Genomic DNA, 25,901 nt, shown 5'->3' with positions numbered 1-25,901 from the left:
AGTATTTTAGTTCCCCAAACCTAAACGAGTACTGTTGTTGCCTAAAACTAATCAGGTATTTTAGTTCCCTAAACGTAACAAGTATTTTAGTTCCCCAAACCTAAACAAGTACTGTTGTTACCTAAAACTAATCATTTTAGTTCCCTAAACTTAAACAAGTATTGTAGTTCCCTTAACCTAACCAGATAGTGACAGAAAATTGTTAACTATCCCATTAAACCACGACTACTTGCTAAAAATGTTGTTGTTTTCATTGCTGTTTCTCCTAATTTAAGATGAAATGATTTTACTGGAACAACATTATGATGTTGTAGGATCAACACCAACACACTGATCTCAAAAACTCTCCTCACACACAATGATCTAGTGCTGCAACGAGCGATTATTTTCATTTTAATGTCAGTTAATCAATTGGTTATTTTCTTGATTAATCTATTAGAAGCGGTCTATACAGTCTCAGAAAAAGGTGGAAAATGTTGAGCGAGCAGTGATGGCGTCCTCAAATGTCCTGGTTTTTTTCCCCAACTTAAAGATGTGTCATAGAGGAAGTAAATAAACCAGAAAATAGTCACATTAAAGAAGCTGCAGTCAGAGAATTTTGATGTTTTACCCAGACCGAGTCATTCATTATCAAAACAGTTGGCGATTAATTTAATAGTTGACAACTAGTTGATTAATCAACCAATCACTGCAGCTTTGCCAGCCTCAAATGCTGCAGCTCGAGTGTCACCCCCAGCTAACACACACACACACACACTTCTACACACAGCCACATGGCAGCGAGAGGAGACTTCAAAGAGAGGCTGATCTGGGGGGTCTGCAGCCCACAACAACTGTCACAGAGCCCAGTGCTCGGATCAGAGGGGGAACAGAGGAGAGGATGAAGACGGGAGGAGGAATCTCTGAAAAGCAAAATTACATCTGCATCGATTATTGATGCAGGAGCAAATAGAGGAAGGGGGATGTGTTTCTATCGCAGAGAAAAGAGGAGAGATAAAGAGAGGAGGGGGGGAACACTACAGAGGAGCAGGATTTCTCTGTAGGTGTGTTCTTCGCTGCCACAGAGGATCTGTGCAACAACTGGAAACCTCTTACTACTCCGCTTGGCACATTCACCTCTGCTGTGCTCCAGAATCAAAATAATAGCGCCGATATGTAGCTTTGTAACTTCTATGCAGAGGCAGACTTAATCCTACTCATCATCTCATCCTGATCAATGGGAATTGGGGATTTATATCTCGTTGTTTCAGATTTTTAAAAATGCTTTTGTTCTTCTCGTTACACTGGTTGGAAAATGGCTCTCGAGTGAAATCAGAGCTATAAAAACAAGCTCTTTTCATTCTGCGGCATCAAGTTGTCTCAGCTCAGAAGACGGAGAGTCAGCGGTTATATAACCGGCGTTTTATTGGATGTGTCAGTCTTTGTGTTTATGAGTAAGAATCAATTGCAGAAAGTGTTTTTCAAAGGCCACGGCTCAACACAAGACAGGTGGCAGCGCAGGGTTGTTAAACACACACACACCACAACACTACACCTGCGTGAGGAGGGGAGGGGGAGGGGGGTGGGCTTCTCTCTAACCTGTCGATGCAATAAAGTCGGTTTCCATGGCGATAGCAGGGGTTGGCATGGTGATGGTGTCATTGACCCGGAGATTAAGCATGACAATGAGCCGTGTCTGTTTTTTTATTTGTTTTTTTTTCTCTCCTTCTTTGCTTTACGCTCCTCTCTCCTGCTCTCCACCAGTCTTAAATTCCCCCGTGTAAAAAAAAAAAAAAAAAAGAAAACACTAAAGTTGATAAATGCCTCAAGGACACGTATCGGCAAACAGTATGCAGCCACTCATCCAGTTTTTCAGCTTCTCTCTTTTTTTGTCTCCTGACTGGCCTTGTGGCAGGTTTGCTGCATGTAAGAGGATAGTTGAGGATACCGTCGCTCTTATTTTCTCTCCTTCATTCAGCTAACATGATGTAACTGCTAACGCGATAGCCCCGACCGGCTGGTTTCCCTCTCGTCTCCACTGAAAGTTGATACATGTAAGACATAAAGGCCAGCAAAGGAAACCTGCAAGAAAAGTGACTTATATGATCCACGCAATAGGCTAATTCCAAGCAAGGTTTTGGAGTCGGCATGCACAATAAATCCACTTGATTTTCAATGTGCATAAATGGACATGAATGAAAACACACTAAGGAAATAGAGGAGATTCTTATGAAGGCGAAATTAATTTGGGATGGTGGTGAAACAGCTCAGGTGGTGTTGTTTTTTTTAAGTTAACATAGAAAAAAGAAAGAAAAGGAAAATAATAAGACATTACAGGCATAAAATTTACAAAACTATAAGATACAACACTATAAAATCTTCAAAAACAAACCACAGGCACATTTTTTTAGGGACTACTTTCAGCGGTGGATGAATACACATTTGTTGATCCAATGAGTTTTCAGGCAACAAGATAGTGTACATGTGATTGACTCAAAATAAGATACAGCGCAGTCATTGATGTGCGATTAACCAACTAGTTAATCGAAAGAAATTTAATTGACAACTATTTTGATAATCAGTCAATGAAGAGCTTTTGGGTTTTGGACTGTTGGTTTGTCAAAAGCAGCGATCTGAAGGAGTCACTGAGCTGTGGGAAGCTGTGATGAGCATTCGTCACCATGTTTTGACATTTTCCAGACTCAACAGTTTATCACGAAAATAATCTTAAATAATCTAACGATAATTGTCAGCCGCTTTCTTTAATTGGCAGCACGCGCTGATTCATGTTGGTACCAAACTGTCGTCTACAAAAAACAGCGCGCTGTGACAATCAGAGCACACTGTACTCTGCCGGTGTGTAGTTTGGAGAACTTGCTCTCAGCTGAGTGAAACACCGCTCTGTCGGTGAGTGCACGTCACTGAGAGTTACGCGTTTCTTTGATCAGATCATTTGGGTTTTTTTTTTTTAAAGCCATTCCCCTCCTCTGCAGTGCCAAAGCTTATGCAGCAAATATCAGAACCGTTGACTTTGTGTTTCATTGACTGATTGACCACGGGAGTGATTGATTTGTCGAATCATACTGTAGCTGTGTACAATATCTTAGTCGCCTCTCCCAACTGGCTCATCAGATAAAGTGCACTTAGCCGGAGTATAAAAACCCCTTCCAAGGATGAAAAACCAGAGGAGGGAGGGGGGGAGGAGCAGTGCGGCTAAAACTGGAAATACATTTGGCCCCTGTGCGCTTTGCTATTGTCACTTTAGCCTCCTGTGTTTCCTGCACCTGCGTCTGCTAAAGCGTAATAAGAACCACCACAGCCCTTTGGTCCCCTGTCAAAAGGGAGACGCACACATGGCGTACATGTACACTCACACATGGACTCACACTTGTCAGCTGCCATGCTGTAATCCACTTTAGATGGCCTCATTCCAGGTCTGCTCTCCGGCTAAGGCAGGGATGTTAAACCCACCCGGCAAATATTTGGACACTTCTTACAGTTCAGCTCTGATAAGTTGGGCGGGTGACAGAAGTGACAGTGGATTTAACGCAAGGGTGGAGTGGTGTGAACGTGTGTGTGCTGACGTGTCAGCATTTGAACACCTGATTTTGTCGTGTTGATAGGAAACACCAGTTTTATCCTAATCTCTATCTACACACACACACTCACACACTCACACACACTCAGCCGGCCAACCGGTCCATTCATCCTGCCGTATCACCGCGAGGCGAGCTGACAGAGACTTTGTCAGCAACTTGGAGAGTGACTGCTCTCTCCTTCTCTCACACACACACACTCTATAAGTCTCTCGCTCTGCATTACTGTAGTTGAGCCCAGTGCCTCCATCCTCCACTGACACATCACTGCAGCACCGTGAGTCATAGAGGGCCATCGAAGGAGGGCGGACGAGGTGACCTGCAGGGTGGCTCGATAATCCGTCCTGTCACAGGGTTTTCAGAAGTGCTAAAGGGGTCTCCTAACGGTACGGGTGTCACGATTGGAGTCTAACTCGAAAAAGTTTTAGAAATGGGTCTTCAATTTCACTCTTCTTTTTTTATCTGCAAGTTAAACCTTTGTTGTTCAATATTTTGAAACTGTAAATGACAGTTGTCAGGGCATGAAACCAATCGTCTGTTGATCTTCACAAATCCAGATGCAGTATCCCAACAATAGCATCGCTGTCGGTGCTGAAAAAGTGTTTTTAATTGAATCAAATCGTCATATTGAGTTGGGGATTTGAAGAAACACCCCTTGGCTAAGCTACTTAACTTAGTTTTTATTGGCTCATGAAGCTAAAACAGGAAGATTGATATTGTATTAAAATGATAATGGTAAATCATGGCACAATTTATTAAATACAGGCCTCGAAAATCAGAATAATTGACCGTTTTTGCTAAACCCTTCACCTCCATATTAGCATAACTGGCTAACTAGCTTACTACCAGAAAAAGTGCCTTAACCTATATTTGCACTCAATGCAAATAAGAGCATTAACAATACAGGGTATGTTTACGTTGCCTCTTCATGATAGCACGTCCACTGTGTAGCTTAGCCGGTCCTCAACTAGCCTGTATCAGAGTTCAGGCTAACATTAGCATTATGTTAATTAAATTTGGAGAACTTAACATTCATCAACAGCAGCCAGTGTTAGACGGCTATAGTCAAAAGTCCTCGTCTCCTGTAACATATAAAGTTAAACATACTGTTGAAAAAATACAAAAAAAGTTTTTAAGCTAACCAGCTAAAGAGGATTAGCCTGTTGTACAGATGTTAGCATTTTTCTCAATCATACCTAACATAACAAAGGTTTTTGTTTGAAAACATATCTGAAACTTCAAATTGTCAGCTTGAGATGGCATTTTCAACCAACTCATGGAGGGACTGTTGATTAACATCCTAATTAGCAAGCTAACTAGCTAGCTAAAGCTGATCGAATCAGGGAGGAGGAGTTGTCTTCTCAGCCACTAAAAATCGATGGTGGCCTGCTGGAAATATGAAACCTGTTATTTTGCCTTTGCATGTCTTAAATTAAGGACCCATTGTTTCAAAGACTATGAATTTTGAATATGAATAAGTCTTCCAATGGTATCATCTCCATGCACGAATGCAAAACTTGACAGGCATGTCATCAAACACTGGGGAGCGGGGCTAAGACAATGGTTGATTATGGAAACATCCATTTATGGGGTTGCTTGAATTAATTAGAAACCTTTTCATCATAAGAAAAAAAGAAACAAATTGTTTGGATCACATTCAGGAGATCTCAGGATATGTTTTGATTGCACATTTCTGGTGAGAAATAGGTGAGTGATGCAGTTAATTATGTCTTTTTAAGTACTCTGAGCTGAAATGTGTACCTGTCGCTTGATATGCCTGAATGCAGCTCATAACCTTTCCCGTCAATCACGGCTGAAGCTAGTGAGCAGCCTGGCCTCGTTATTAAACTTGTTATTTTGGCAGGAGGAGAGCACACAGAGAGTTTCACACAAGAGGGAATCCCTTTCCTCTCTTCCACGTTTTGGTACTTGTGTATTTTCTGCCTTACAGAGATGCTCGGCTCATGTTCCTCACTTAAATTAGCGCTGTTTTCTAATTAGATTCTTGCTTTAGTGGATGTACTCGTATATTCCAGTCACAAGAGGGTTCATTTATTCATTCCTTAGCATCATTTTCCTTTAACTCTCTTGTTTGAAAGCAAATGCGTTAATATTCAAGGGATATATTTTTTTTCCACTGTTGTTTTTTTCACCCTTTGGTGCCAGCTACGTACACTTAATATACTGTTTCATTGGATAAGTGGGTCAGCTCAATGTTTGGATACCCAACCTTGAAAATGACACCTCCTCCTCCGAAACAACTGATACTGTGCATGGAAACTATCTTCTAAATCCAAAAAACAAGCTGCATAATGAACTCTCGGTACCAAATTTGAGGAACGTGGCCACAAAACTGCAGGAATCTAAATGATTCCACCGCGGGCGTTTGTGGGTTTTGAGAGTGGGCCGTTCCTACAGACCGTGCCACATGCCATCATCTGATTCTGCTTGTTCTCTGCATCTGTTCCCACTGCGAATGCCAAGGGAACGAGGAGTCCAACATGGAATGGCTTTGAAGCGTCATTGCCGCGAGCGCACCAACGTGGTTTTCCTGCTCATCGGAGCTCACAGTCATTTGGCTCTGCCCCCTCGCTCGCTCCGCGTCTTCGCCCCGGAGGCTTAAGCCGCATGTGTGTTACGACGCATGGAGTAAAGATCAGCTGGTCATGGAGTTGGGCGGGGGCGGGTTTCCAGTGATTTTTGCTCCAATTCTCCTCGAACGTAACTGATAGAGGACAGCCAGGAGCATGCCAGGAAATGGCCCTGATCACTTTTGACGGCATTTGAATCGGCCGCCACTCAAAAGCGTGCGCGTAGATGCCGAGGGGGAGAGTGGAAACTCACTGGGGCTTACAGTAGATATGCCATGTGGAGAGGGAGATAAAAGTGGGATGAAAAGGCCACTATTTAATTTGATGAAGCCTAATTATGCAGCTTCTGTGTTGAGAGTTCTAGTTTCTGACCAAAAAGATGGTAGAGAGCGATTGTTTGGCTTCGCCTGAGAAGAAGTGACGATAACAACATCAACTTATAGCGCAGGAGCCCACTTAAATCAAATTTCACAGTCTTATATTCTGTCCTCGCAAATCTACATACGTCCCTTTAATGAATGCATTAATTTCCTTTCATTTGAAACCCTCCCATCTGTTCTATACATGAGGCAATCTGCTCATTTTCTTAATACGACTGATTACCGAGCATTAGGGAAAATTTGGCCATGGCTGTGTGTTTTTCACATAAAAAGTGTGTCATTCAAGCATTTGCTGTGCGGCAGCAGAACGAATCAGCTTTTTCTTACAGGAAACAATGAATTTTGAGAGGGGATTAGTATTGAACCTCAGCGCTTTTGTGGTACCGGCCAAAATGACTCCACGGCACAAGACAGCATTGACTATTTGATCAGATTTGTTATAATGTTTGCTTAATGTTTGATTAGATGGCATTCAATGATTCAATGATGGAAGATGGACATTCAAGTTTGGCTTCTTTTCTTGAAATAACAAAAAGGCCAGCTGTAGAAAACATGTCTGAAATGTGTCTTTTCTTTGTCGTTAGCACACTGAATGTTTGATTACTAAGAGTAAAGGCTCATTTATGCTCCCCGTACCAAAATAGAAATCGGCACTGCCCACATACTTCCAGGCGTCCTTCACGTTCGGTAAGGATGTTAAGTAATACAATCACTATAGGGCACCGCCGCGGCGCTCAGAGGTCTCGCACGGGCCACCACTTTTCCTTCGTCACCGTCCAACTCACATTTAATTACCGTCCAGTCTCCTCTCAGCAGAAACCGTTCGCCTCAGTACAGATGTTAAAAACCTCTCACCAACTCGCATCACCTACTCAAACAGTTTTGCCATTTTGCAACTTCTTCCTCTTGTCCTGCGGTCGTGTCTCGCTTGAACTCAAACTATCAGTCAAATATACGTGTGGGAAACACCTGCATCGACACGCTTATAAAGCAGCAGCATTTTCCTTTTCCTTTTAAAAACTGTCCCTCATCATCGTTCCCTCGCTTTAACACTTTCCCTTTCACATTTCTTATAGTTGTGGTATTCATGTGATAGTGTGCGGCATATAGAGAGCAGATGGCATTTTTATTGAACAATCACGGGCTCTTTCTCACTTGTTATTTTCAGCACTTACTGCAAACATGAATGCGTCTCCGTGGGAAGAGGGTTTCTTATTTAAACTGTACATATGTGGCTGTAGTGGAAAGCAATTTCTATCCGAGATAGAGCTGTCAGGATGCACCGTATTGCACACGTAGCGGGGATTGTCGCGGCAGCTTCAAATTGGCTTGTGGATGTCCCAACTGCGCCACAGTTGCGCCCGTGGCTCTGAAATTGCCTTAAATAAGCCGCATGGTATGCATCGTTGACTCCGCTATTCACCCTGCGCCACTCATCCAAAAAATTGAGCCCTAAAACAGCTTGAAGGATCGTAATGATACACATTTCCTGTCCCTCTCTTTCTCACCTTCCCTGCCCTCTATCTCCCTTCCTTCCCCACTTCAGGGTCTGGTGGGAGAAAAGTACGGCAGCATCCGAGTGCCGGGGGAGGTGGAATCAGCGGAGTTCGAGATGATCTTGGATGCGGCTGTGGAGGCGGGGCTGGACACACACATCTTGGAAGAGTGGTACTGCAGGGATGAAAACTCCGTGCCACCCGCATACTACCTCAAACCCAAAGCCCAAATGCTTAAGAACTACCAGAACTCAGTGAGTGCGGCGAACGAGCTACCAAGCAGAAAAGTGATTTGCTGGTGGTTGTTGTTTGTCATTTTTACCCCCATGGATGTTCCTAAATAGCGGCTTTTCAGGGCTGATAAGGGCTTCTTCTCCCTGAGCCCTGTGGTTCATGAATTTAATTTCTCCTTGAGGAACATATTTGATATGCACACAAAGAACAGAAAAACCAGCTTTGCTTTGAGTTTGTGAGCAAAGTTGTGAAGTCTCAGGCAGCTCTTAAGCTCCTTTGAAGTCCTTTGCTTCACATTTTGCCAAAGAAAAGTGAGAAAAGAAAGTCTTAGTGTGCAAATGACCTCATAAAAGTCATTTAACAACAATTCTGTCAGCACAGTTAATTTCAGATAAAACGGTTTAGCTTCCGAGTTCCCTCTTATTTTTATAGATGTAATAAAATATCTGGCTAAGTTTTGCTAAAAAAAAGCTGCGTGGTAACGTTGCTTCAGGTCATTAAAACACATCGTTGGCAAGTGTAGCACTTAAACACACTTTAGGATACTAAAACATTCACATGTGAAGTTTTCAGAATCTCTCAAACTCCCCACTAGATAGCAGAGTTACTCAAATATGAATCACACCAAGTGATTTCAAAGAAACACACTTCTGAAGGCCACATACAACACCAGATTACTGTTCCTCACATGAAACACGAGAACAATATTCCCTTTGTTACTCTGTGTGACTGCACAGCTACATTCCCTCCGTCCGTCGTCTAAACTCTTCTCTCTCTGCGCTCCGGCCCACTTAGATGGAGTCGAGCAGCGCAGCCAAGACCAAGAATGACAAGGCCTGGAGGAATGTGTCGGAGGAGATCAAGAGGATCTTCCGAACAGCGGTGCTGCAGCTACAGGAGAAGGGGACCATGAAGAGCCCTCAGGCCAAGAAATTCCTTTGCTCTGGTTGGTTTCAGGTCCACTGTTTCTAACTTTTTCATCTTCTCGTGTCACATCTCTGGATGACTTCTTTTCATGATGGAACGTGTCTTACTGTCTGTTCGGTTCTACCTCTCTGGGTCTCTATTGTGGTTTGTGATATTTTTGTATTTTGTCTTTTAAAAAAAACATCTATTTGACCTTTGATTTTATGTTTTGAACGTAAATTTGATATTTCTATGAAGAACGACAACCTCTGCAATATATACTTAAGTCACTTAACTTCAAGAGTGACATAAAGTAGTGAACTATTTACAGACAGTACATCTCAAAGTCGTAATGTTGTGTATATCTGAGTGAAGCGATATTTACATATCAGAGTTTCTATCGTCTGAGATAAAGAAAGCCTCTGCTGACGTGATGGATGAGAACAAATAAAGACTTTTATAAAGAAGTACAATATTAATCTTCAGGGGTAAATTATCCCGCGGTAAAGTCCATGTATTTAACGAGTGAGGTTATTGATTAGACCGTTGTCTTGTCTTGTCACTAAATTGATAACAAGAGATGAGATGCAATCAGGATCTGTCAGACTGATGACAGCGATTGATCGATCGCGCTGTACGTTCACCTCACGGTAATTAATCCAAGCAGTGTCTTACAATGTCAGGTGAAAACACTTTCTTCTTTCTTTCACCCTTTTACTCACCATGTTTACTCGTGTTATCAGGGAATGTTTTCGGTCACTTATACACTCTCTTCTTTTACGAGTGTTGGTTAGTCACAAAACCTGAAACAACTACTTTCACTAAAGGAGCCGAACTGATCTCTGAACATTCAGTCATTACCTAGAACAGCCCCACGCCGAGGGAAAGTCAGGTGAAGTTTTGTAGTCCACAGAACATTTCTGGAGCTTCACAGCAAAACGGAAAAAGAAAAAGTAAATGGGGACCTGTTTTAAAATGTTCAAAAAAAACAACTGAAAGAAAACTAAGATGGCTCCATGTGGCTCGTCCGGTTGTAACCCAAGTCTTCGGAAGCCCCAAGATCCCAAACAGCCTTTTTTACTGTAGCTGCCAAGCTAAAAGCGTTAGTGTGAGACCTGTCTGAAGTGGCTGCAGGTGATGTAAATAACGTCTTTTTCAAATTGATTTGGGATCTCAGGCTTCCGGAGACTGTGGTTATGATGGTAGACTGTTTTTTTTGGTTGTTATTTTACATTTTAAAACAAGTCCCCATCTACCTCGGTTGTTTAGGAGAATGCTGCAACGCTGTTTCGCTGTGAAGCTCCAGAAATGTTCACATGAAACATCACCTGACTTTCAGTCGGCACGGGGGTGGGTAGATAACAAGTGAATTTTCTTTTTTTGGGGGGATGAACTTGTCCTTTAAGATTAACATCAAAACAGAGAAAAAACAATATTTCTCAGGTTTTCATACCTCTGCTAGTGTAGAGGGTGAAGACAAAGGCTAAAGTTATAACTCTGACATTTGAACAATTCCTCCCACTGTTTATTTTCACCCTGCACGGTCGGTCTAATATCAGCTCTTGTCTGTAAAAGGCTCCATTTGGGAATCACCCAGTTATTGCTGAATTGTTTGGACAGCGCTGAAGTAATCTTTCAAGACATCTTTCTCTTTTCCCAGGCTGTCATTGCGAGAGACGATTTAAGCAATAACACTCACGGTCTGATGACAAGTGCCTGCTTTATAGTCCCTGTTCTTATAGAGCAGACGCAGCATGGAGTCTTTTTTAATGGTGGGAATAAAGAAAAAGCTAATTTAGTAATTGCTGCTCAAGTTCATATGAAAAGGAAGCACCTCTTTTGTGTCAGGAAACCGCACTTTAATTGAGCACAGTGGGCTTCAAGCGGTGCTTGGTTTCGCTGTATGGAGGAAGTTGTGCCGTCTCCTGGAACGCCTAACTTTCCTTTCACACTTTGCTCTCTCCCACCTAATTAGTAGGCTACCATGTGAGCAAAACTAGACAGGAGATGCTGGCAGAGTTTCAGTCAGCAGGCTCTTTGTGGGGGAGCCTGTGATACAGTTCAGTGGCGCTGGCTTATGTGATTTTATCAACTTTGTTTCTTCTTAAATAAGGCTCAATAGAAATCTCTGCAATCGGAGGCTAAAGGCTTCTAAAGTCGGTTCAGCTTTGCTCCTGAAAGAAATCTAACTTTATCTTTGTTTTGGCGTTTATCTTTGTAAGTTGTACATTATCATCCAGCTGTGGTCCTTATCACCACTTAAGAACTTACCAACACAATCAGATCTTGAGTTTTCTTAAGGAAGTAAGAAGAGTTTGTTCTGATCAGCTGTATCTTTCTTCTATTTCAGCCTTGGAGGACGAGTTAGACTTTGCCCTTGGGAAACAAACTCCAGCCTTTCTCAGGAAATGTGTCTGCTACATTCGCAAGATCTCCAACTTCGACCGCTTCGCCAAACTCCCCGAGATGGCCAAGTACATGGACATCGTGGTGAGCGCCGATCGCGTCATGCGCAACCAGGAAGCCTACGAACGCCTTCTGAAGGTGCGGGACGAATTCATCCCGACGGTCGTGGCCGCCTCCAACCTCCGTGTCTACTCCTCGGTCACTCACTGCGACATGAAGCTGGGCTACTCCCAAGAAGTGGAGAGCAACTACGTTGAAGGTCTGTGCAAGCAGTTCTACGAGGACATGGTGGACATCATCCAGGCCACGGTCCAGCAGAACTTTGACACGGAGACGGACCCGCTGTACGATGAGATCCTGCAGCACCTGTCGCTCTGTAAAAGCTATGCGGCGCTCTACGAGTTCAAGACCGAGTCCTTGGATTTCATACAAGAGTACCTTATGCCGTCCAAGGGGAGCAGAATGAGCCCGATGGTGGTCTACGGGGGCCCCTGCACTGGGAAGACACTGCTGCTGGCTGAGGTGGCCAAACAGGTGAGATACAAGCGAGAGAATAGTTTATTATCTTTCTTCCTTCCTGTGATCGCTGCCTGCACTTCGGCCGGCTCTCGCAGATTGTTCACGCTTGCACTCTTTTGTCTGTCTGTCTGATCCGAGCATGTGTCCATCTTTGTACAACAGCGTATGAGGGGGCGTGCAACTGTTCATCTCTTCTCATCAAACGCTCGCTTGACCATCTGTGTGGCTGCCAAAAGACGCTCCATTGCCATGCACACATCTCTAATTTCCTCTGTGTGTGTGTGTGTGAATATGACTTTTAGTGTTTGGTTTTTTTCAATGTGTGTGAACATCTGTAGACATTTCCACGTAGTCTGCGTGCATCTGTCTCTTAAAGTGAACGAGTGTGCGCGTGTGTTCTCTGTTCACTCTCTGGCTTTGTGTGTGCCATCTGGCTGCCCGGCTACATTAGGATCACACCACCGCCAAGATCACACAGCACACACCCACAGATCTAGCCCTCCTGTCCAACCTTTGTAATAACTGTCACACTGATACAGTCACTTAGTGGAAGCTCCATTCATACAGTATCTTCCAAGTTCATTGCGTGGTTGTAGAAAATGTTACGAGGTACAGTAAGACTGATAAAAGAGCAACAAAACATTGATCAAAGCCGGAACTTCAAAAGACAAAAGATAACAAGGGCGCTGATTAGGAAGTGAAACTGAAAGCATAAAGACTGACTTCAAGTGACTTCAAGCTGACAACACTCAAAAGACTGAGGAGACAAGTGACGCAGGAGGAGGTTTAGGGAGGGGAGGGGGAGAAAATGTGGTATTTCTACAGTAATTTCTGCTTCAGATTATTCCTTCATGACAACGGGAGCATGTTTCTTGTTTCCATCAGGGGAGTTTCTCTTGTTTTCTTAGAGCTTGTCCTCGTTTTCCTGCCATAACTTTTACAAACATCATTCTTCTTTCATGTTCTCAACACCAGGTGTGTTTTTCTTTCATTTCGGCCTTGGAGAATGGAAACTCTCTCCGCTGCTTTGTCCTGCGTGTTAATCTCCAGCCATTCAGTATTTACAGCAAGTTTAAAAAAGTAGTTTAAATCCTATGTGGCCTCTGTGTTTTGAAGGTGAGAGGGATGTTATTAGATTTGAGCCAGACTAAAAGGTGCAGAGTAAGTGCAGAGGTGTTTTGGGGCAGCAGAGTGGAATTCACACCAAACATGTTCGATTTATCTGAACCCTGGAGCATTTTCTGTTTTTACTTTTGAGCTCAGAGCATGTCAGATCTTGTAGAAAAGAGAGGCTCTGTAGTCCTGTGAGTGGACTGAGCTGAGGTTTGTTTGTAGTGCAGCAAAGTAGAGAACAACGACAGCTTATGTGATGCAGATAAGTGTAAATATGAAAGCTATAAATGGACAAATTCGTACTTGTGTTTTGTTTTTCCCTAAAGTATCCGAACACAAGATACCAAGACAGATGGATTAAAAAAAAAAAAAAAAAAGGCAAGCTTTAATCACATAAGCTGAAGTCCAAAAACGCAAAGGCAAGCAACAAAACTCACAAAAATAGGCTGGGGACAATCCAAGAAACGTAAGAGAAGTGCAAGACTTAAATGAAGTACAAACCAGTTTGAAGCTCGGTGAACACAGTAACAACCGACACACACACTTAAACACACAACAGGACTAATAAAGGACAGTTGAAACTAATCAAAAAAGGTGTGAAAAATATGAAAAGATGAGAAACCGATAGATAAAAATGAGAACATGGTTGAAAATGTAACACACTGAACTTATATATGTGTTTGATATATAATTCAACTCAGTCCACTGAGAAAAGAAGAATCCAGGTCAAAATGTCTCACATTTGTGGGACTCTGGGCAGAGCTGTCAGATCTGTCCGTCAGTCTTGTTTGCACATTCTCGAGGGTGCGTACACACACACACGTATGAATAAGCTGAATCTAGCAAAGTTTGCAGCTCCTCAGGTCACCACAAAATTACTTGTCATGAAACGTGTGTAAGTTTGCAAAGCAGGTTTTCATATCATCAGCCAAATCATGCACAGTTGCAGAATAATGATAATTAGAATAATAATCAGATAATTAAAAATCACACTAGTTGTTAAATAGACTATTAAAGCATAAATACAGCAGTGTGTAATGGGTTCCTAACAGTGAAACGGCTGCGCTGGCACAGTTTAGAGATTATTGTTAATGTAGGAATAAGCCTACAGAGACACTGCCGATTCTCGGGCCCATGATAATGGATGGCATTTACTGAACATAAGAATCAGGTTAATTAAAGTATTGTAGACTTTCATTTATGGCTGATTGTAATAGTGAGTATACGGCTTATGCACAGGCATACAGATTCACAAAACCTACGTTGAAAGAAAGTGCAACCTCTACCTGCTTTTGCCGTTTACTAGCTCTCTGCTCTTGCCTTCCTGTTCTGCAGGTATTGTGCAGCTGTGTTCAATGTAGTATATGAAATGTGACGTATCGTAACGTTTTAGTTTACTTTCCATGAACAGTTGAGATTTATACAATGTAACAATCTATGAAAATCAAGCAGGCTGACAAAACGTGTGCGTAGTCTTTTGATATTCACACTTTATAAATTCAGTCTTAGACACACATGCAAAGCATTTAAAATTGTAAACGCTCTGCTGACAGAAACTGTGTCGCTTTCTTTCTCCTTCCCTCTCTCTCACACATACACACAGCTAAATGATGAGTAGGCGTCGTCACTGTTGCCCTAAAAGTGTCAAATACCATCTTAATGTCTCAAAATCTCAGCTGGGCGCTTTCATGAATTCATGAATGAAATTATACTAACAACGAAGCCTCATATTTGTACTAGCGCTTATTCATTGAATGTTTTCTCATGATTAAAGACAGTATTCATATATGAATAAGATCTATGTACTTATGACTGTGACAATGTTTGAGAACATTAAAAACTAACATCACTGAGTTTTAGACAGTTTCTACATCGGTGTAGCACAGATTTACTGTTATGAGGTAAAAAAGTATTACATCTTTCCTCCTTGCAATGCTAATGAGCCTTGCCTCATACTGTTTGAATAACGATGAATTAGATCCCTCTGCCCGCACTTTAGAGCTTTGATTATACTAGTTGTTTGACTGTTTTTCTGACCAGACGAAGGACAATATAAACAAATGTCTTAAAATGTTCTCCATTTTAAGATTTTTATCTTGCAGATTTCTTTGGATTTCTTGATTTTATTCAGATTATAGCCTCACTCTACTCTACATATTCTAACAATCATCTCTCTGCTGTTTTTCAGGCCTACACATGGCTGCAGACAGAGATGGGCCCTGAAACAGACCCAGTGGTCATTGTCCGTTTTATCGGCTCCAGTCAGCTCTCCACAGACCTACGCAGCCTCCTCCAGAGCATTTGTGAACAGATTGCACTAAACTACCGCTGCCTGATTCACTTTTTGCCTAACAAGATCCAGGAGATGAAGGAGCTGCTGATCAACCTACTAGGGGAATCTTCATTCCACAGACCCTTGGTTATTGTCCTTGATGCCCTGGAGCAGCTCTCAGATGGCGATGAAGTTCGCAAGCTGTGGTGGCTTCCCATACATTTGCCTCGGACAGTCCGCATTGTAGTCTCAACGTTGCCCAATAAACACGGCATCCTGCAGAAGCTTCGACACCTCATCCATGACGAGGGGTATTATGTGGAATTAATCCAGAGGGACCGTAAGGTCTGCAGCCAAACCTTGAAACAGCAGTTGCTGGGGGTGAAGAGAAAAGTCACCTCAGGCCAACAGATCTATGTCAATGAGGCACTTGCCAAGTGTACATTGCCAATGTTTGTCAATCTCATCTACAGAGAAGTTGTTCATTGGAGGTCTCACAAAGATGTGGACGACAGATCGCTGTGCTCCACAGTGCATGAAAGCATAGAACAGCTCTTCTACTCAGTGGAGAACAAGCTGGGCCAACGATTTGTCTTCAGAGCATTGGGGTATATCACCATGGCCAAGGCTGGGCTAACTGAAGTCGAGCTGGAAGATATTCTGTCCCTTGATAATATAGTTCTTGGTGATGTTATCGTGGCAACTTACCTCAAAAACCCCTTGAGGATCTCTTATGATTTGGTTGCAAGGCTCAAAGAGGAGCTGGATGGTTATCTGGTTGAACGTCAGGTACGTAACGTCACCTTGATGGTTTGGGCCAACAGACACCTGCATCTCATTGCCCAGAAGCTGTATCTCAGCAATGAGGAGGACGTCCATCAAATGCACAGCCTCCTAGCTGAGTACTTCTTAGGGGCATGGTCAGGAGGCAGGAAGAAGATCTTCACTTACGATAACAACCATTTCACTTCCCTGAATATATCTCATCACAAAAACCCCCACCATCAGCAGTCCCATGAAAAGGCATCCTCTGACAAGTACTCATATGACAGGCAGACTCCCGAGCAGCCTTGGGTGTTCCAGTGCAACCTTTTGGAGCCTGACATTTTCTTTGTCAACCACAGGAAGATGACAGAGCTGGTGTACCACCTTACCAGGAGTGGTCGCACTGATGACCTCATGTTCGGTGTCATCATGAACTTCAGCTGGCTGTACACAATGATCAAGATTGGCCAGTTTGATAAGGCTCTAACAGACATTGACCTAGCTTACAGCTACACCCAAGAAAAAGAACTTAAGTTCCTGGCCACCACACTTCGTAGCATCAAGGTGAAAGTACTGAAGAACCCAGCATCGCTGTCTGCAGAACTGCAGCAAAGGCTTCTGCCTGTTGTCACCTCACTCCCAAAGCTCAGACACCTCCTCCTGGAGTGTGACAAAGATGGCCCAAAGTACTGCTCCATTGTGCCTCTCCACTCCTCAATGGACGTCACCTACAGTCCAGAGAGGCTTCCTTTGTGCTCTAGCTACATGCAGATTGTGGAGATCTTGCCCACTCTAGCCCCAAATATAGTCCTAGTAGCCCTGGAAGATGGGTCTGTCAGCACCTGGGATGTGGAGAGCAGACAACTTCTAAGACAGATCGACACAGCCAGATCCGTCGTGCTGGGAATCAGGCTAACAACTGATGAAAAGTATCTGGTCGTGGCCACAACCAAAAACACGCTGCTCATCTATGATAATCACAAGTCCTGCCTTTTATCTGAGGTTGAAATCAAGGGGTCCAAGCACAGTGGTGTCGCTGGTGGGGTGGCTTTCATCAATGGTTTCACTTTGTCAACCCATCATGCTTTAGCTTGGCTTGAGGCCAGTAAAGACGTCAACGTTATTGACCTATTGTACGGTTGGCCTCTCTACCAGTTCCATTGCTGGTACGAGGTGACTTGTGTCCAGTGCTCTCCAGATGGAATGTATGCCTTTTGTGGCCAGTACCTCAATACTGCATCCATCTTTCATCTCGGAAATGGGGACAAGTTGGCCACTGTGACCTCTGAGTTTTCTGGTGGATTTGTGAAGTCCATCCTAGTCCTGGACACCCTTAACCAAATGGTGATGATTGACAATGAAGGCAGTTTGTCAGTATGGAACACCAAAGAGGTCACCAACCCACGGCTGATGGAGGATTATGATTGTAGAGGGGATGACAGTGAAGTGGTGAGCATCGAGTTATCTGAAGACCAGCGCTCCATTCTCCTCTGCAAGGCCAGAAGTATCGAGGTTCTGGACACGAAGGTATGGAAGATGGTAGAGAAGTTCAAAGCCAAACGTACCGAACGCTTTGTGGCTGCTGTTCTCTCCAAGAATGGACAAAGCATTGTGGCCTCCATGGAGAATACCTCCTCTATCTTTGTCTGGAGGAGGGACAGTGGACAGTGCATGGCTAGCCTGATTGAGATCTCAGGGGCTATCGTCAAACTAATTAAATCAGTCCACCACAACCTGCTCCTCTCTGTTGCCAGCAGTGGAGTGCTGTCTGTTTGGGACATTGATATCATCACAGCCATGTCTAATATTGACAAAACGGGCAAGAAGATCCAGACCTTGCAGTTGTCCGGCAGAGAGGATTATGTGTTTACAATGGACGGTTCAGAAGCTGTCCACAAGTGGAACTTCAGCACTGGATTCATTGAGACAGTCTTTAAGCACGAGGGCATAGTCGAGAACTGTGTCCTAACCTCCTCAGGGGATCTCATGGTGACTTCTGACGACAAGTCCAGTCAGTACATCTGGCAAACCAACACTGGAGAAAACATCTTCCGTATCAACGGACAGAGAATATCACAGCTGCTAATCACCCACAACGACCAGTTTGTGGTGTCCCTCTGCGAGCAAAATGCTTCCAGAGTCTGGAGGCTGGCGACTGGGCACAAAGTGTGCAACATCTTAGTCACCCTCCAGAGTGCACTGATCACCACAGCGAACACTTTCCTCGTGGGAACTTCCAAAAACAAGCTCCTTGCTGTTAGCCTGTGGTCGGGCAGCGTGTCCAAGAAGTTTGTCTGTGATGATGGCATTACCATCGTCAACTTCAAGCTCATTCCTGACTGCCCTGACTGTGTGGTGTTTATCACATCCACAGAGACCATCTTCATCTGGAGTGTGGCAGATGAATCGGTCTGCAGGCGAGTCCAGTTGCCCACCAACTTCCTCAAAAATCTAGAAGACTTCCAGATCTCACCCAATGGAAAATTAGGAATTGTATCCAAAGGTGATGAGAATATCAATGTCCTGGATCTCCACAGCGGGAAGCTTAGGCTTGTCCATGCTGCTGGTATCATTTGGCGTCAGAAATTATCAAGAGATGGACGTTACCTTGTGTATGTCTGTTTCCGGAACTGTGATGAAGACGATGATGCTGGTGTTGTGTCCAATCTGATCGTGATGCGCCTTGCTGATGGTAAAAGCATCGGCACATGCTCCTTATACAAGACGCCCACCTTCCTGTCTCTCTCACAGCGAGCACTGAACATCATCATTGGCTTCGAGGACGGCAGCATCGGCACGTACACAGTAGTGGATCGTGTGGATGCTGCCCTCAAGATAAAGATAGCCACCTCCAACAGCCGTCAGATTGTCAACAACGCCTCGCAGAAGGTGCGGCCAAAATGTTGCAACCATTCCTTTAAGACTGTTGCCGACTGCACTTGGAGGGAGTCAACCGAGGTCTTCTCCAGGGACAGCCCTATCAACGTGTCCGACTCTGGGGAAGGTGAGTCGACAACGCCTACAAAAAAGACTGAACTGCTGCAGTGATAGGTAGAAGTCAGAGAAGCGGGTGGAGTTAGGATAGGCAGGTGGAGATTGGTGACAAAGTTTAGGATCTCTGGGGTTGCAGTTGATTCTTGTTTACAGCCACGTGATTCAGCTGCAGATGTCAGCCCTCTGGGTAGTCAATGGGCCGACGGTTTTAACGCTGCACTCAAATTATGTATTACTTACTTCTAAGTTATGATAGTTTCTCTTTGTTTTACACACAAGACTGTTAGAAAAATACTATGTTTTTGAAAAGATTAAACATGTCAATTCTGTGAGGTATTAGTTTGCCATTATGTGTCCTTTTGCATTTGAAGAACAGAGTTATTATTCAAATGTCGTGGTCAAACATTTTCAAAGCCATTCCAGTGATCTTAGTCACTTTCATTATACACTATCTTTATTTACGTTGTGTACATTAAGCCATAATGTTGTTCTTATTAAAAAAAAGAGTGTATTTATGTTTGTATCAACATCAGTCGGTACTGTACAAAAAGGAAGAACTATGAACATATGTACATATCCCTTTTTGGCTGCTGCAATTTGTGCAACTCCTTAAAAATGTTATGTTGTGCTTAATGCAATCAAAGTGAGTGCCTGGAATTTAAAAATGTTCTTTATGTGCAGATTACAAGATTTATGAAAATGCAGGGAATTTGTAAACACAGTATACACACAGTTACATAATACTTGCATTGATGTTAAATCTAAACGAAACAGTCAACAACACGAGAGATCAATGGCATTGCTCTTTGTAATGATAGCTGTAGAAATTTCTTGGAACAGTTTACGTAAATTTGATGTGAATTTACCTGCAGTTCCATCAGTTTGTGTGCCGTTTGTGTTAAGGGAAACACCACTATTGAGCATACAGTGTAGCATAGCACCATACACATTCACGCCTTAACCAGTGTACTTGCTTTAGGTTTAGTGGAGTTTGTTTAAATGTTCCTGTGGAAAAGGACAGAGTGATTAGCCCAGTGTTTCACTGAAGCAACTTGGCCGTGTGAATATATTTAGAGGTATAGACAGTCGGTTGAAGCACTTTATGAGTGGTTTTATGATAAATTATTAGATTTATTCATGTGAAACATTGTATAACTTGTTAAAACGTGATCTAGAGTTGTCTCAATATATTGGTATTGGATTTGCCTACAAAAATACACAAGGCCATCCGGGTACTTGCAGGCTACAGCTAGCTCACTTGAAATGCTACAGTCCCTCTACGCTGTTTACGCCTGGCATCTATACAAAAAAACTGACAACAGAGACAGGACATTTGGAAATATATGGGACTAAGTGAGAGTCAAGTTTGAGCTTGTGAAATATGAAAACCTTTGCTTGTATTTCACGCAGGGAAAATTCAAGATTGGGAATGTGCTGAAAGAAATTTGAGACTGCATCAACTATGATTTTGGCCCATTTTTAGTCAAAAATCGTGACCAAAATTAACTTTTTACACGTAGTTATACTTTCGATAACACTTTATAATCACGATTATTATTCAATTTCAAATTTATAGTTAGTTAAACTTTAGTTAATAGTTACTAAACATTGAAATGCCTTACAAACATTTATCAAGCAATTGTTTATTATAAAGTTGCAACAGTTGTTCATAATTCTTTGGAAATGGTTAATAAATACTGTGTAGTTCATCGATAATCATTATTTACTAATGTTTGCAAACTTTTTTAATTGTTTGATAAATGTTTATAAGTATTTCATTATCTGTTAACAGTGAAATAACTATGAACTAAAGTTTGAGTAATTATAAATTCGACCACTTGTTAATGATGTTGATAATGATTATAAAATGTTACCATACTTTCTGCTTCAAATTTGTACTACACAAGGTTTACTTCACTGATGATCTTATCTTTGCACAATTTTTATTTTATGACACATTCACAAACTAGAATTGCTCATGTAGAGGTTTGTCACAGGTTCACACAGGGTGAAATGCAACCACAGATCTTGATGTAATTTCACAAGCTCTAAATGATTTTGACCCTTGCATGACCCCATAGAAACCGACTCTGGTAACGTCATGACAGGCTTAAAATAAAAGCTATTAAGATCTAGTTCGCTGACAATCTTAAAGAATAGACAAGTTATTAATGAGGTTGTACCTTGCAGGTACCGTGATCGCTTTCTCAAAGCATGTCTGTAATATCCTAAAACGCAATTTTGAGCTCTTATGAGACCAATTATCTGCCAGGCATGATTGAAAACAACACACTTACACTTTGACATATACTTTTCAAGGGCTATTCCATCTTATTGTATGTTTACTAGTTTTGAACTGTTGAGATAACGGCCCTTGGATAATTTCAAACCGGGTAGCAGCATCGAGCTTTAAAATACTTTATTTCCCTACGTTTACGAAATTGAAAGAATATATTATATTATGTAATTGCCAAAGTCCCGACTTTAGTTTGTGTTTTATTTTCTTGACTGTCTTAATTTGTTTTCTGAGGCTTGTACTGTAATTATATTGGTACCAAATTGTTTCAGTGTTCTACTGTGATTCTGTTTATGATAGAGAAAATGTGCTATCTTTGCTAAAAAGTTTAAAAAGAGTCCTCTTATAAAATATATTGGAATGCCAGTTTAAGAGTATATTTGAATGTGTCCATATGGAAGCCAGTAAATGGTATTATTGTATGTTAAGTAACTTGAATGACTTTTAATAACTTACATGTTTGCAACTCATAGTTGACATACTGGTATAATGAATGTTTCTATGGTATTCTTTGTATTGTCAGGACTGACTTACCTGTTTAGAGATTTATATTTTCATAAATGTTGTACTTAGATTTTGTTACAGAGTTGTTTAACTGGAATTCAAACAGAAAAGAAACTTATGTCTGAAGCAATATGAAACTAGTGTGTATGCATTGTTTGTATGAAACATTTTAATGTAATAAAATGGTTCACTTTTTGCCTCCAATGCACCGCCTCGGGGTTTTCACTGTAATTAGAGCCTGCTACAAGACATTGTTGTCATGTTTCTGCTTTTAGACACATCATTTATTGCCTTTGATCTCACACAATGACTGATGAATAAACTCGCTTCTAATTGGCTGCAATTAGCCCACTTGTGATACACTGGGAGCTCTACAGTCGGTTAAGCTGCAGAGCATGTTGTGAAACAGGTAATTCATGTTTTGTTGTTGTTCTTGTTGTTTCAGAGTCATAGAGCACTGACGGACACGTCCTTGTTTTCATCAGTTGTGGGGACATTATATACACTTACATACATTTCCTGGAGCCTAACCCTAAATACTACTAGCCTCTAACCCTAACCTTGAGTCTTCGCTTACGGTGTCCAGTATTTTGGTCCACACAAAGCTGTCGGACCCCACACTGCGAGTCCTTTGTTTGAGACCCCACAAATGCAGAAAAAACAAGAAGACACACACAGAACAGAGCTGTAAAATGATTTGATAGGCCGGTAATTGCTCATCTGCGCTTGATGCCGAATGCCAGACAAGCGTGGTGAATATTTCTCCAACACTGCCTGACATTGTCATTATAATTAGGCAATGCATGTGCACCTGTACTGTGCCCTGCGTCAAACACATTCACACACATTCACACACACACAAACTTGCAAAGCAAACACATCCAGGATCAAGCTGTGATCGGCCAATAAAAGCTTGTTGCTTTGGGCTACCATTTTAATTTCCCAGTGGTGTCACTCTAAGCCAATCTGTGTGTGTGTCTGTGTGTGTGTCTGTGTGTGTGTGTGTCCTGTCTCCACGGCAACATCAGGTCCACAGCGGTGACGGGCTTGGCCACGCCTCTCATTGTAATGATGGTGAGCTCATGTCTGTTGGCTATTGGGGCTGCTTCCAGTCCTTATGACAACAAGGGCTTGACTATCGCTAGCACATTCCACCTGCAGCGCCACACAGGCATATAATTACACCGCTTGTTTGTTGAACAGGAGGTCTCCACAGGTCACACAGTGCGCTTCTGTGTGTGTGTCCTACAGTAGGTACAGTATGACGTCGCCTCTTATTTATTCAGCCCTAAAATAGTCCCTTCATTGACAGTGGAATTCGCTCTATAAGCCGCGGCCCTCCTTTTGTCATCCTTGTATTATTTTCAACTGTAACCTGTATTTTCAGCAGTGGGGAAGCCTGTGACTCACCCACATCTCTCTCCCTCCCCCCCTTCTCCACGCTCCGACAGGCCAGATAAACCAGCCACGACTAAACACTTTAACCTTACAGGCAGCTGAAATTTAAGTCCAAGCACAGAGCGCTTGCTCGAAAAATCCACCGGCTGTTTGATTAGCTTATGTTTGACTAGCTAAAAGCCTTTCACCAAATACGCCGTGTTTGCACAGGGTAATCACACCAATTTTAGGCCGCTCAAAGACAAAAGCGTACATTTTACAAAGTGCCATTCATGGTCTGTGAGGTGAGTTATCACAAATCCACAACTGGAACACAACGGCTGAAGATCACAGCTAATTTCATCCCTTTTGTCTCCTATTCTTAACCCACATTTCCCCCCGTTGCCTCAACGCTAGACCCCGGTTTGGAAAAGATACTGCCATCAATCCCTGACCTAATTCTTCTGAAGCATGCTGGGAGGAGAGACACTGATATGCGAATCCTTCCTTCTCCCGGTCTGTTTGTTGCTCTATTTTGATTACAGGTAGGAAATGGGAGACGTTAGAAGAGCTGTGTGTCTGTGATAGGTTAAAGAGATTAGAGCGGCCACTCAGTGCTGCTGTGTTTGTTTTTATCTGAGCGCAGAGGACAGAGGAGGAAATTCTGCAGGGTGAGGGGTACAGACAATGGCAGTTAAAAGCTCCTGTTTAATCCAATGTAGCCTATTATCCTTCACACACTCATGTTGGAATTAACAATTAAAACCAATCAAATCCTGTGTGTCGGTAGATGCTTTTCTTTCTCTTTTCATTCAAGACAATGAGACAGTTTTAAAAGCCCGAGCAATGACTCAGTACAAACCAAAGTCCATTTATCTTTCTGCCGTTTGACGCGTCACTGCTGAAGCCAAACAATGAGGGAATTCAACTGAGTTTCACAATGAATCAGTGCTATTTTTTATTGTTACGAAGAGTGATTAAATGTTGTGATGGATAGTAAGACTCAAGATAAAGCTAGGAGGCGATTTTTATAGCTTAGCATAAAAACAGAAAGTTGTAGACTCTATCTGAATATTACTCACTAATTTACCCATTTAAAAAAGCATGGTGAAAACAACAAGCTGTGGTTTTATGGGACGATATGTGACTTCAGAGGGCTGTTTCCAGTCTTTATGCTTAGCTAAGCTAACCATCTCCTGCCTCTGGCTTCATACTTGAAAGAATAGTGTGACATTTGGGAAATACGCTTCTAATTATGATATTATTGTTATTGTTGTTGTTGTTATTATTGTTATTATTATAAGTTGAGAGGATTGATACCACTCTTAAGGCATTGTGTTAAATTGAAGATTGATGCCACAGCCAGGAGACAATTAGCTTTGCCTAGCATAAAAAGTGGAGGGGGAAACTGGATACTAGCTAGCTAGGTGCTAGCTTGGCTCTGTCTTAAGGTGAAACAATGTAATTAATTAAAGCTAATTAACATGTTATATGCCCATTGATTTATCTGTACAAAAACTGAAGTGTAAGAGCAGCAAGTTACGGATTCCTGCGACTGTCTTCATGCTAAGCTAACCGTCTCCTGGCTGTTCATAGGCTATTTAAGAGATAGATATTAGCGTAAAGTTTGTATCAGTCTTCTAGTCTCATTCTTAGCAAGAAATCAAAAGTGAAGAAAACTTTTTTTTTAATATGGTCTTCTATTTTAACTTTTGGCAACTGTCTCCTCTGTGTCAAAGTTTCAGTTTGGTTCTTCAACAAACAGAAAAATGTAAAACAGCAGGAAGCAGCCGAGCGGAAACAGATGGAAGGCATTTATGCGGCACCAGTGACCGTGTCTTTGAAAATGTCTGGAAGGGCTCTATTTTGCATCTGACGTGTCACATTGTTGTCATGTTTTGTGTCTTTGCCTGAATGTTAGCCGCCATCCTGTCAATCGCAGCCAGAGCGGAAAAACATCTCCATTGATATTCTGACTATTTTCTCTTCCAAAGGCCTGAAAAAGCTCGTATACTCACATACAAAACAGTTTATTCCTAATAAGGTGAAGTAATAACAAAAATAAACAATTATTTATTACAAGTAATTATCCTCATTAATCCATTTACACCTGCATTCATATTATTGTTTGTAACATCTTCATGAGGCAGCACCAAATACATTTCAAAAAGCAAGATATGATTTTTGACGCCTCTATGATAGACTTAGAGGTCATGCATCTGTAAACACTCAAACTGGTTTTATCAGTTGTGTGTTATCCTCAGGGTAGTAATTTGTCTTATTCTCTGCAGTGCCAGCTAAATGGGATAAAGCTTCTTACCTAGAGCCGTCGAACCAACATTACAATCATACCTTCTTTTTTTCTTTTTTTAAAAAATGTTGGATCAGACTCACACCACGAAACTTATCGCGTCAATTTCTCTTTTTTTTTCTTTTCTGGGCTGCAGCCAAGATTCCTGTTAAGTGGGTAGCA

The 25,901-nt window shown here is 42.2% G+C and overlaps 1 protein-coding gene across 2 annotated transcripts in view; it reads left to right on the top strand.

The window, feature by feature from the left end:
* The window catches only part of nwd2 (NACHT and WD repeat domain containing 2), a 49,724-nt gene extending 27,467 nt beyond the window's left edge, over window positions 1-22,257 (top strand). For both annotated transcript variants that reach the window (XM_084344805.1, XM_084344806.1), the window contains exons 5-8: window positions 8,093-8,296; window positions 9,072-9,222; window positions 11,533-12,122; window positions 15,409-22,257. In XM_084344805.1, coding sequence (XP_084200931.1) covers window positions 8,093-8,296; window positions 9,072-9,222; window positions 11,533-12,122; window positions 15,409-19,305 — 4,842 coding nt within the window. In that variant the 3' untranslated portion in view covers window positions 19,306-22,257. The remainder of the gene's footprint in view (window positions 1-8,092; window positions 8,297-9,071; window positions 9,223-11,532; window positions 12,123-15,408) is intronic.
* The last annotated feature ends 3,644 nt before the right edge of the window (window positions 22,258-25,901 follow it).

The sequence above is a fragment of the Pagrus pagrus genome (genome assembly GCF_965226575.1).
Source record: "Pagrus pagrus genome assembly, chromosome: 22".
Lineage (NCBI taxonomy): Eukaryota > Metazoa > Chordata > Actinopteri > Spariformes > Sparidae > Pagrus > Pagrus pagrus.
This window is presented reverse-complemented; position numbering and strand designations above follow the sequence as displayed.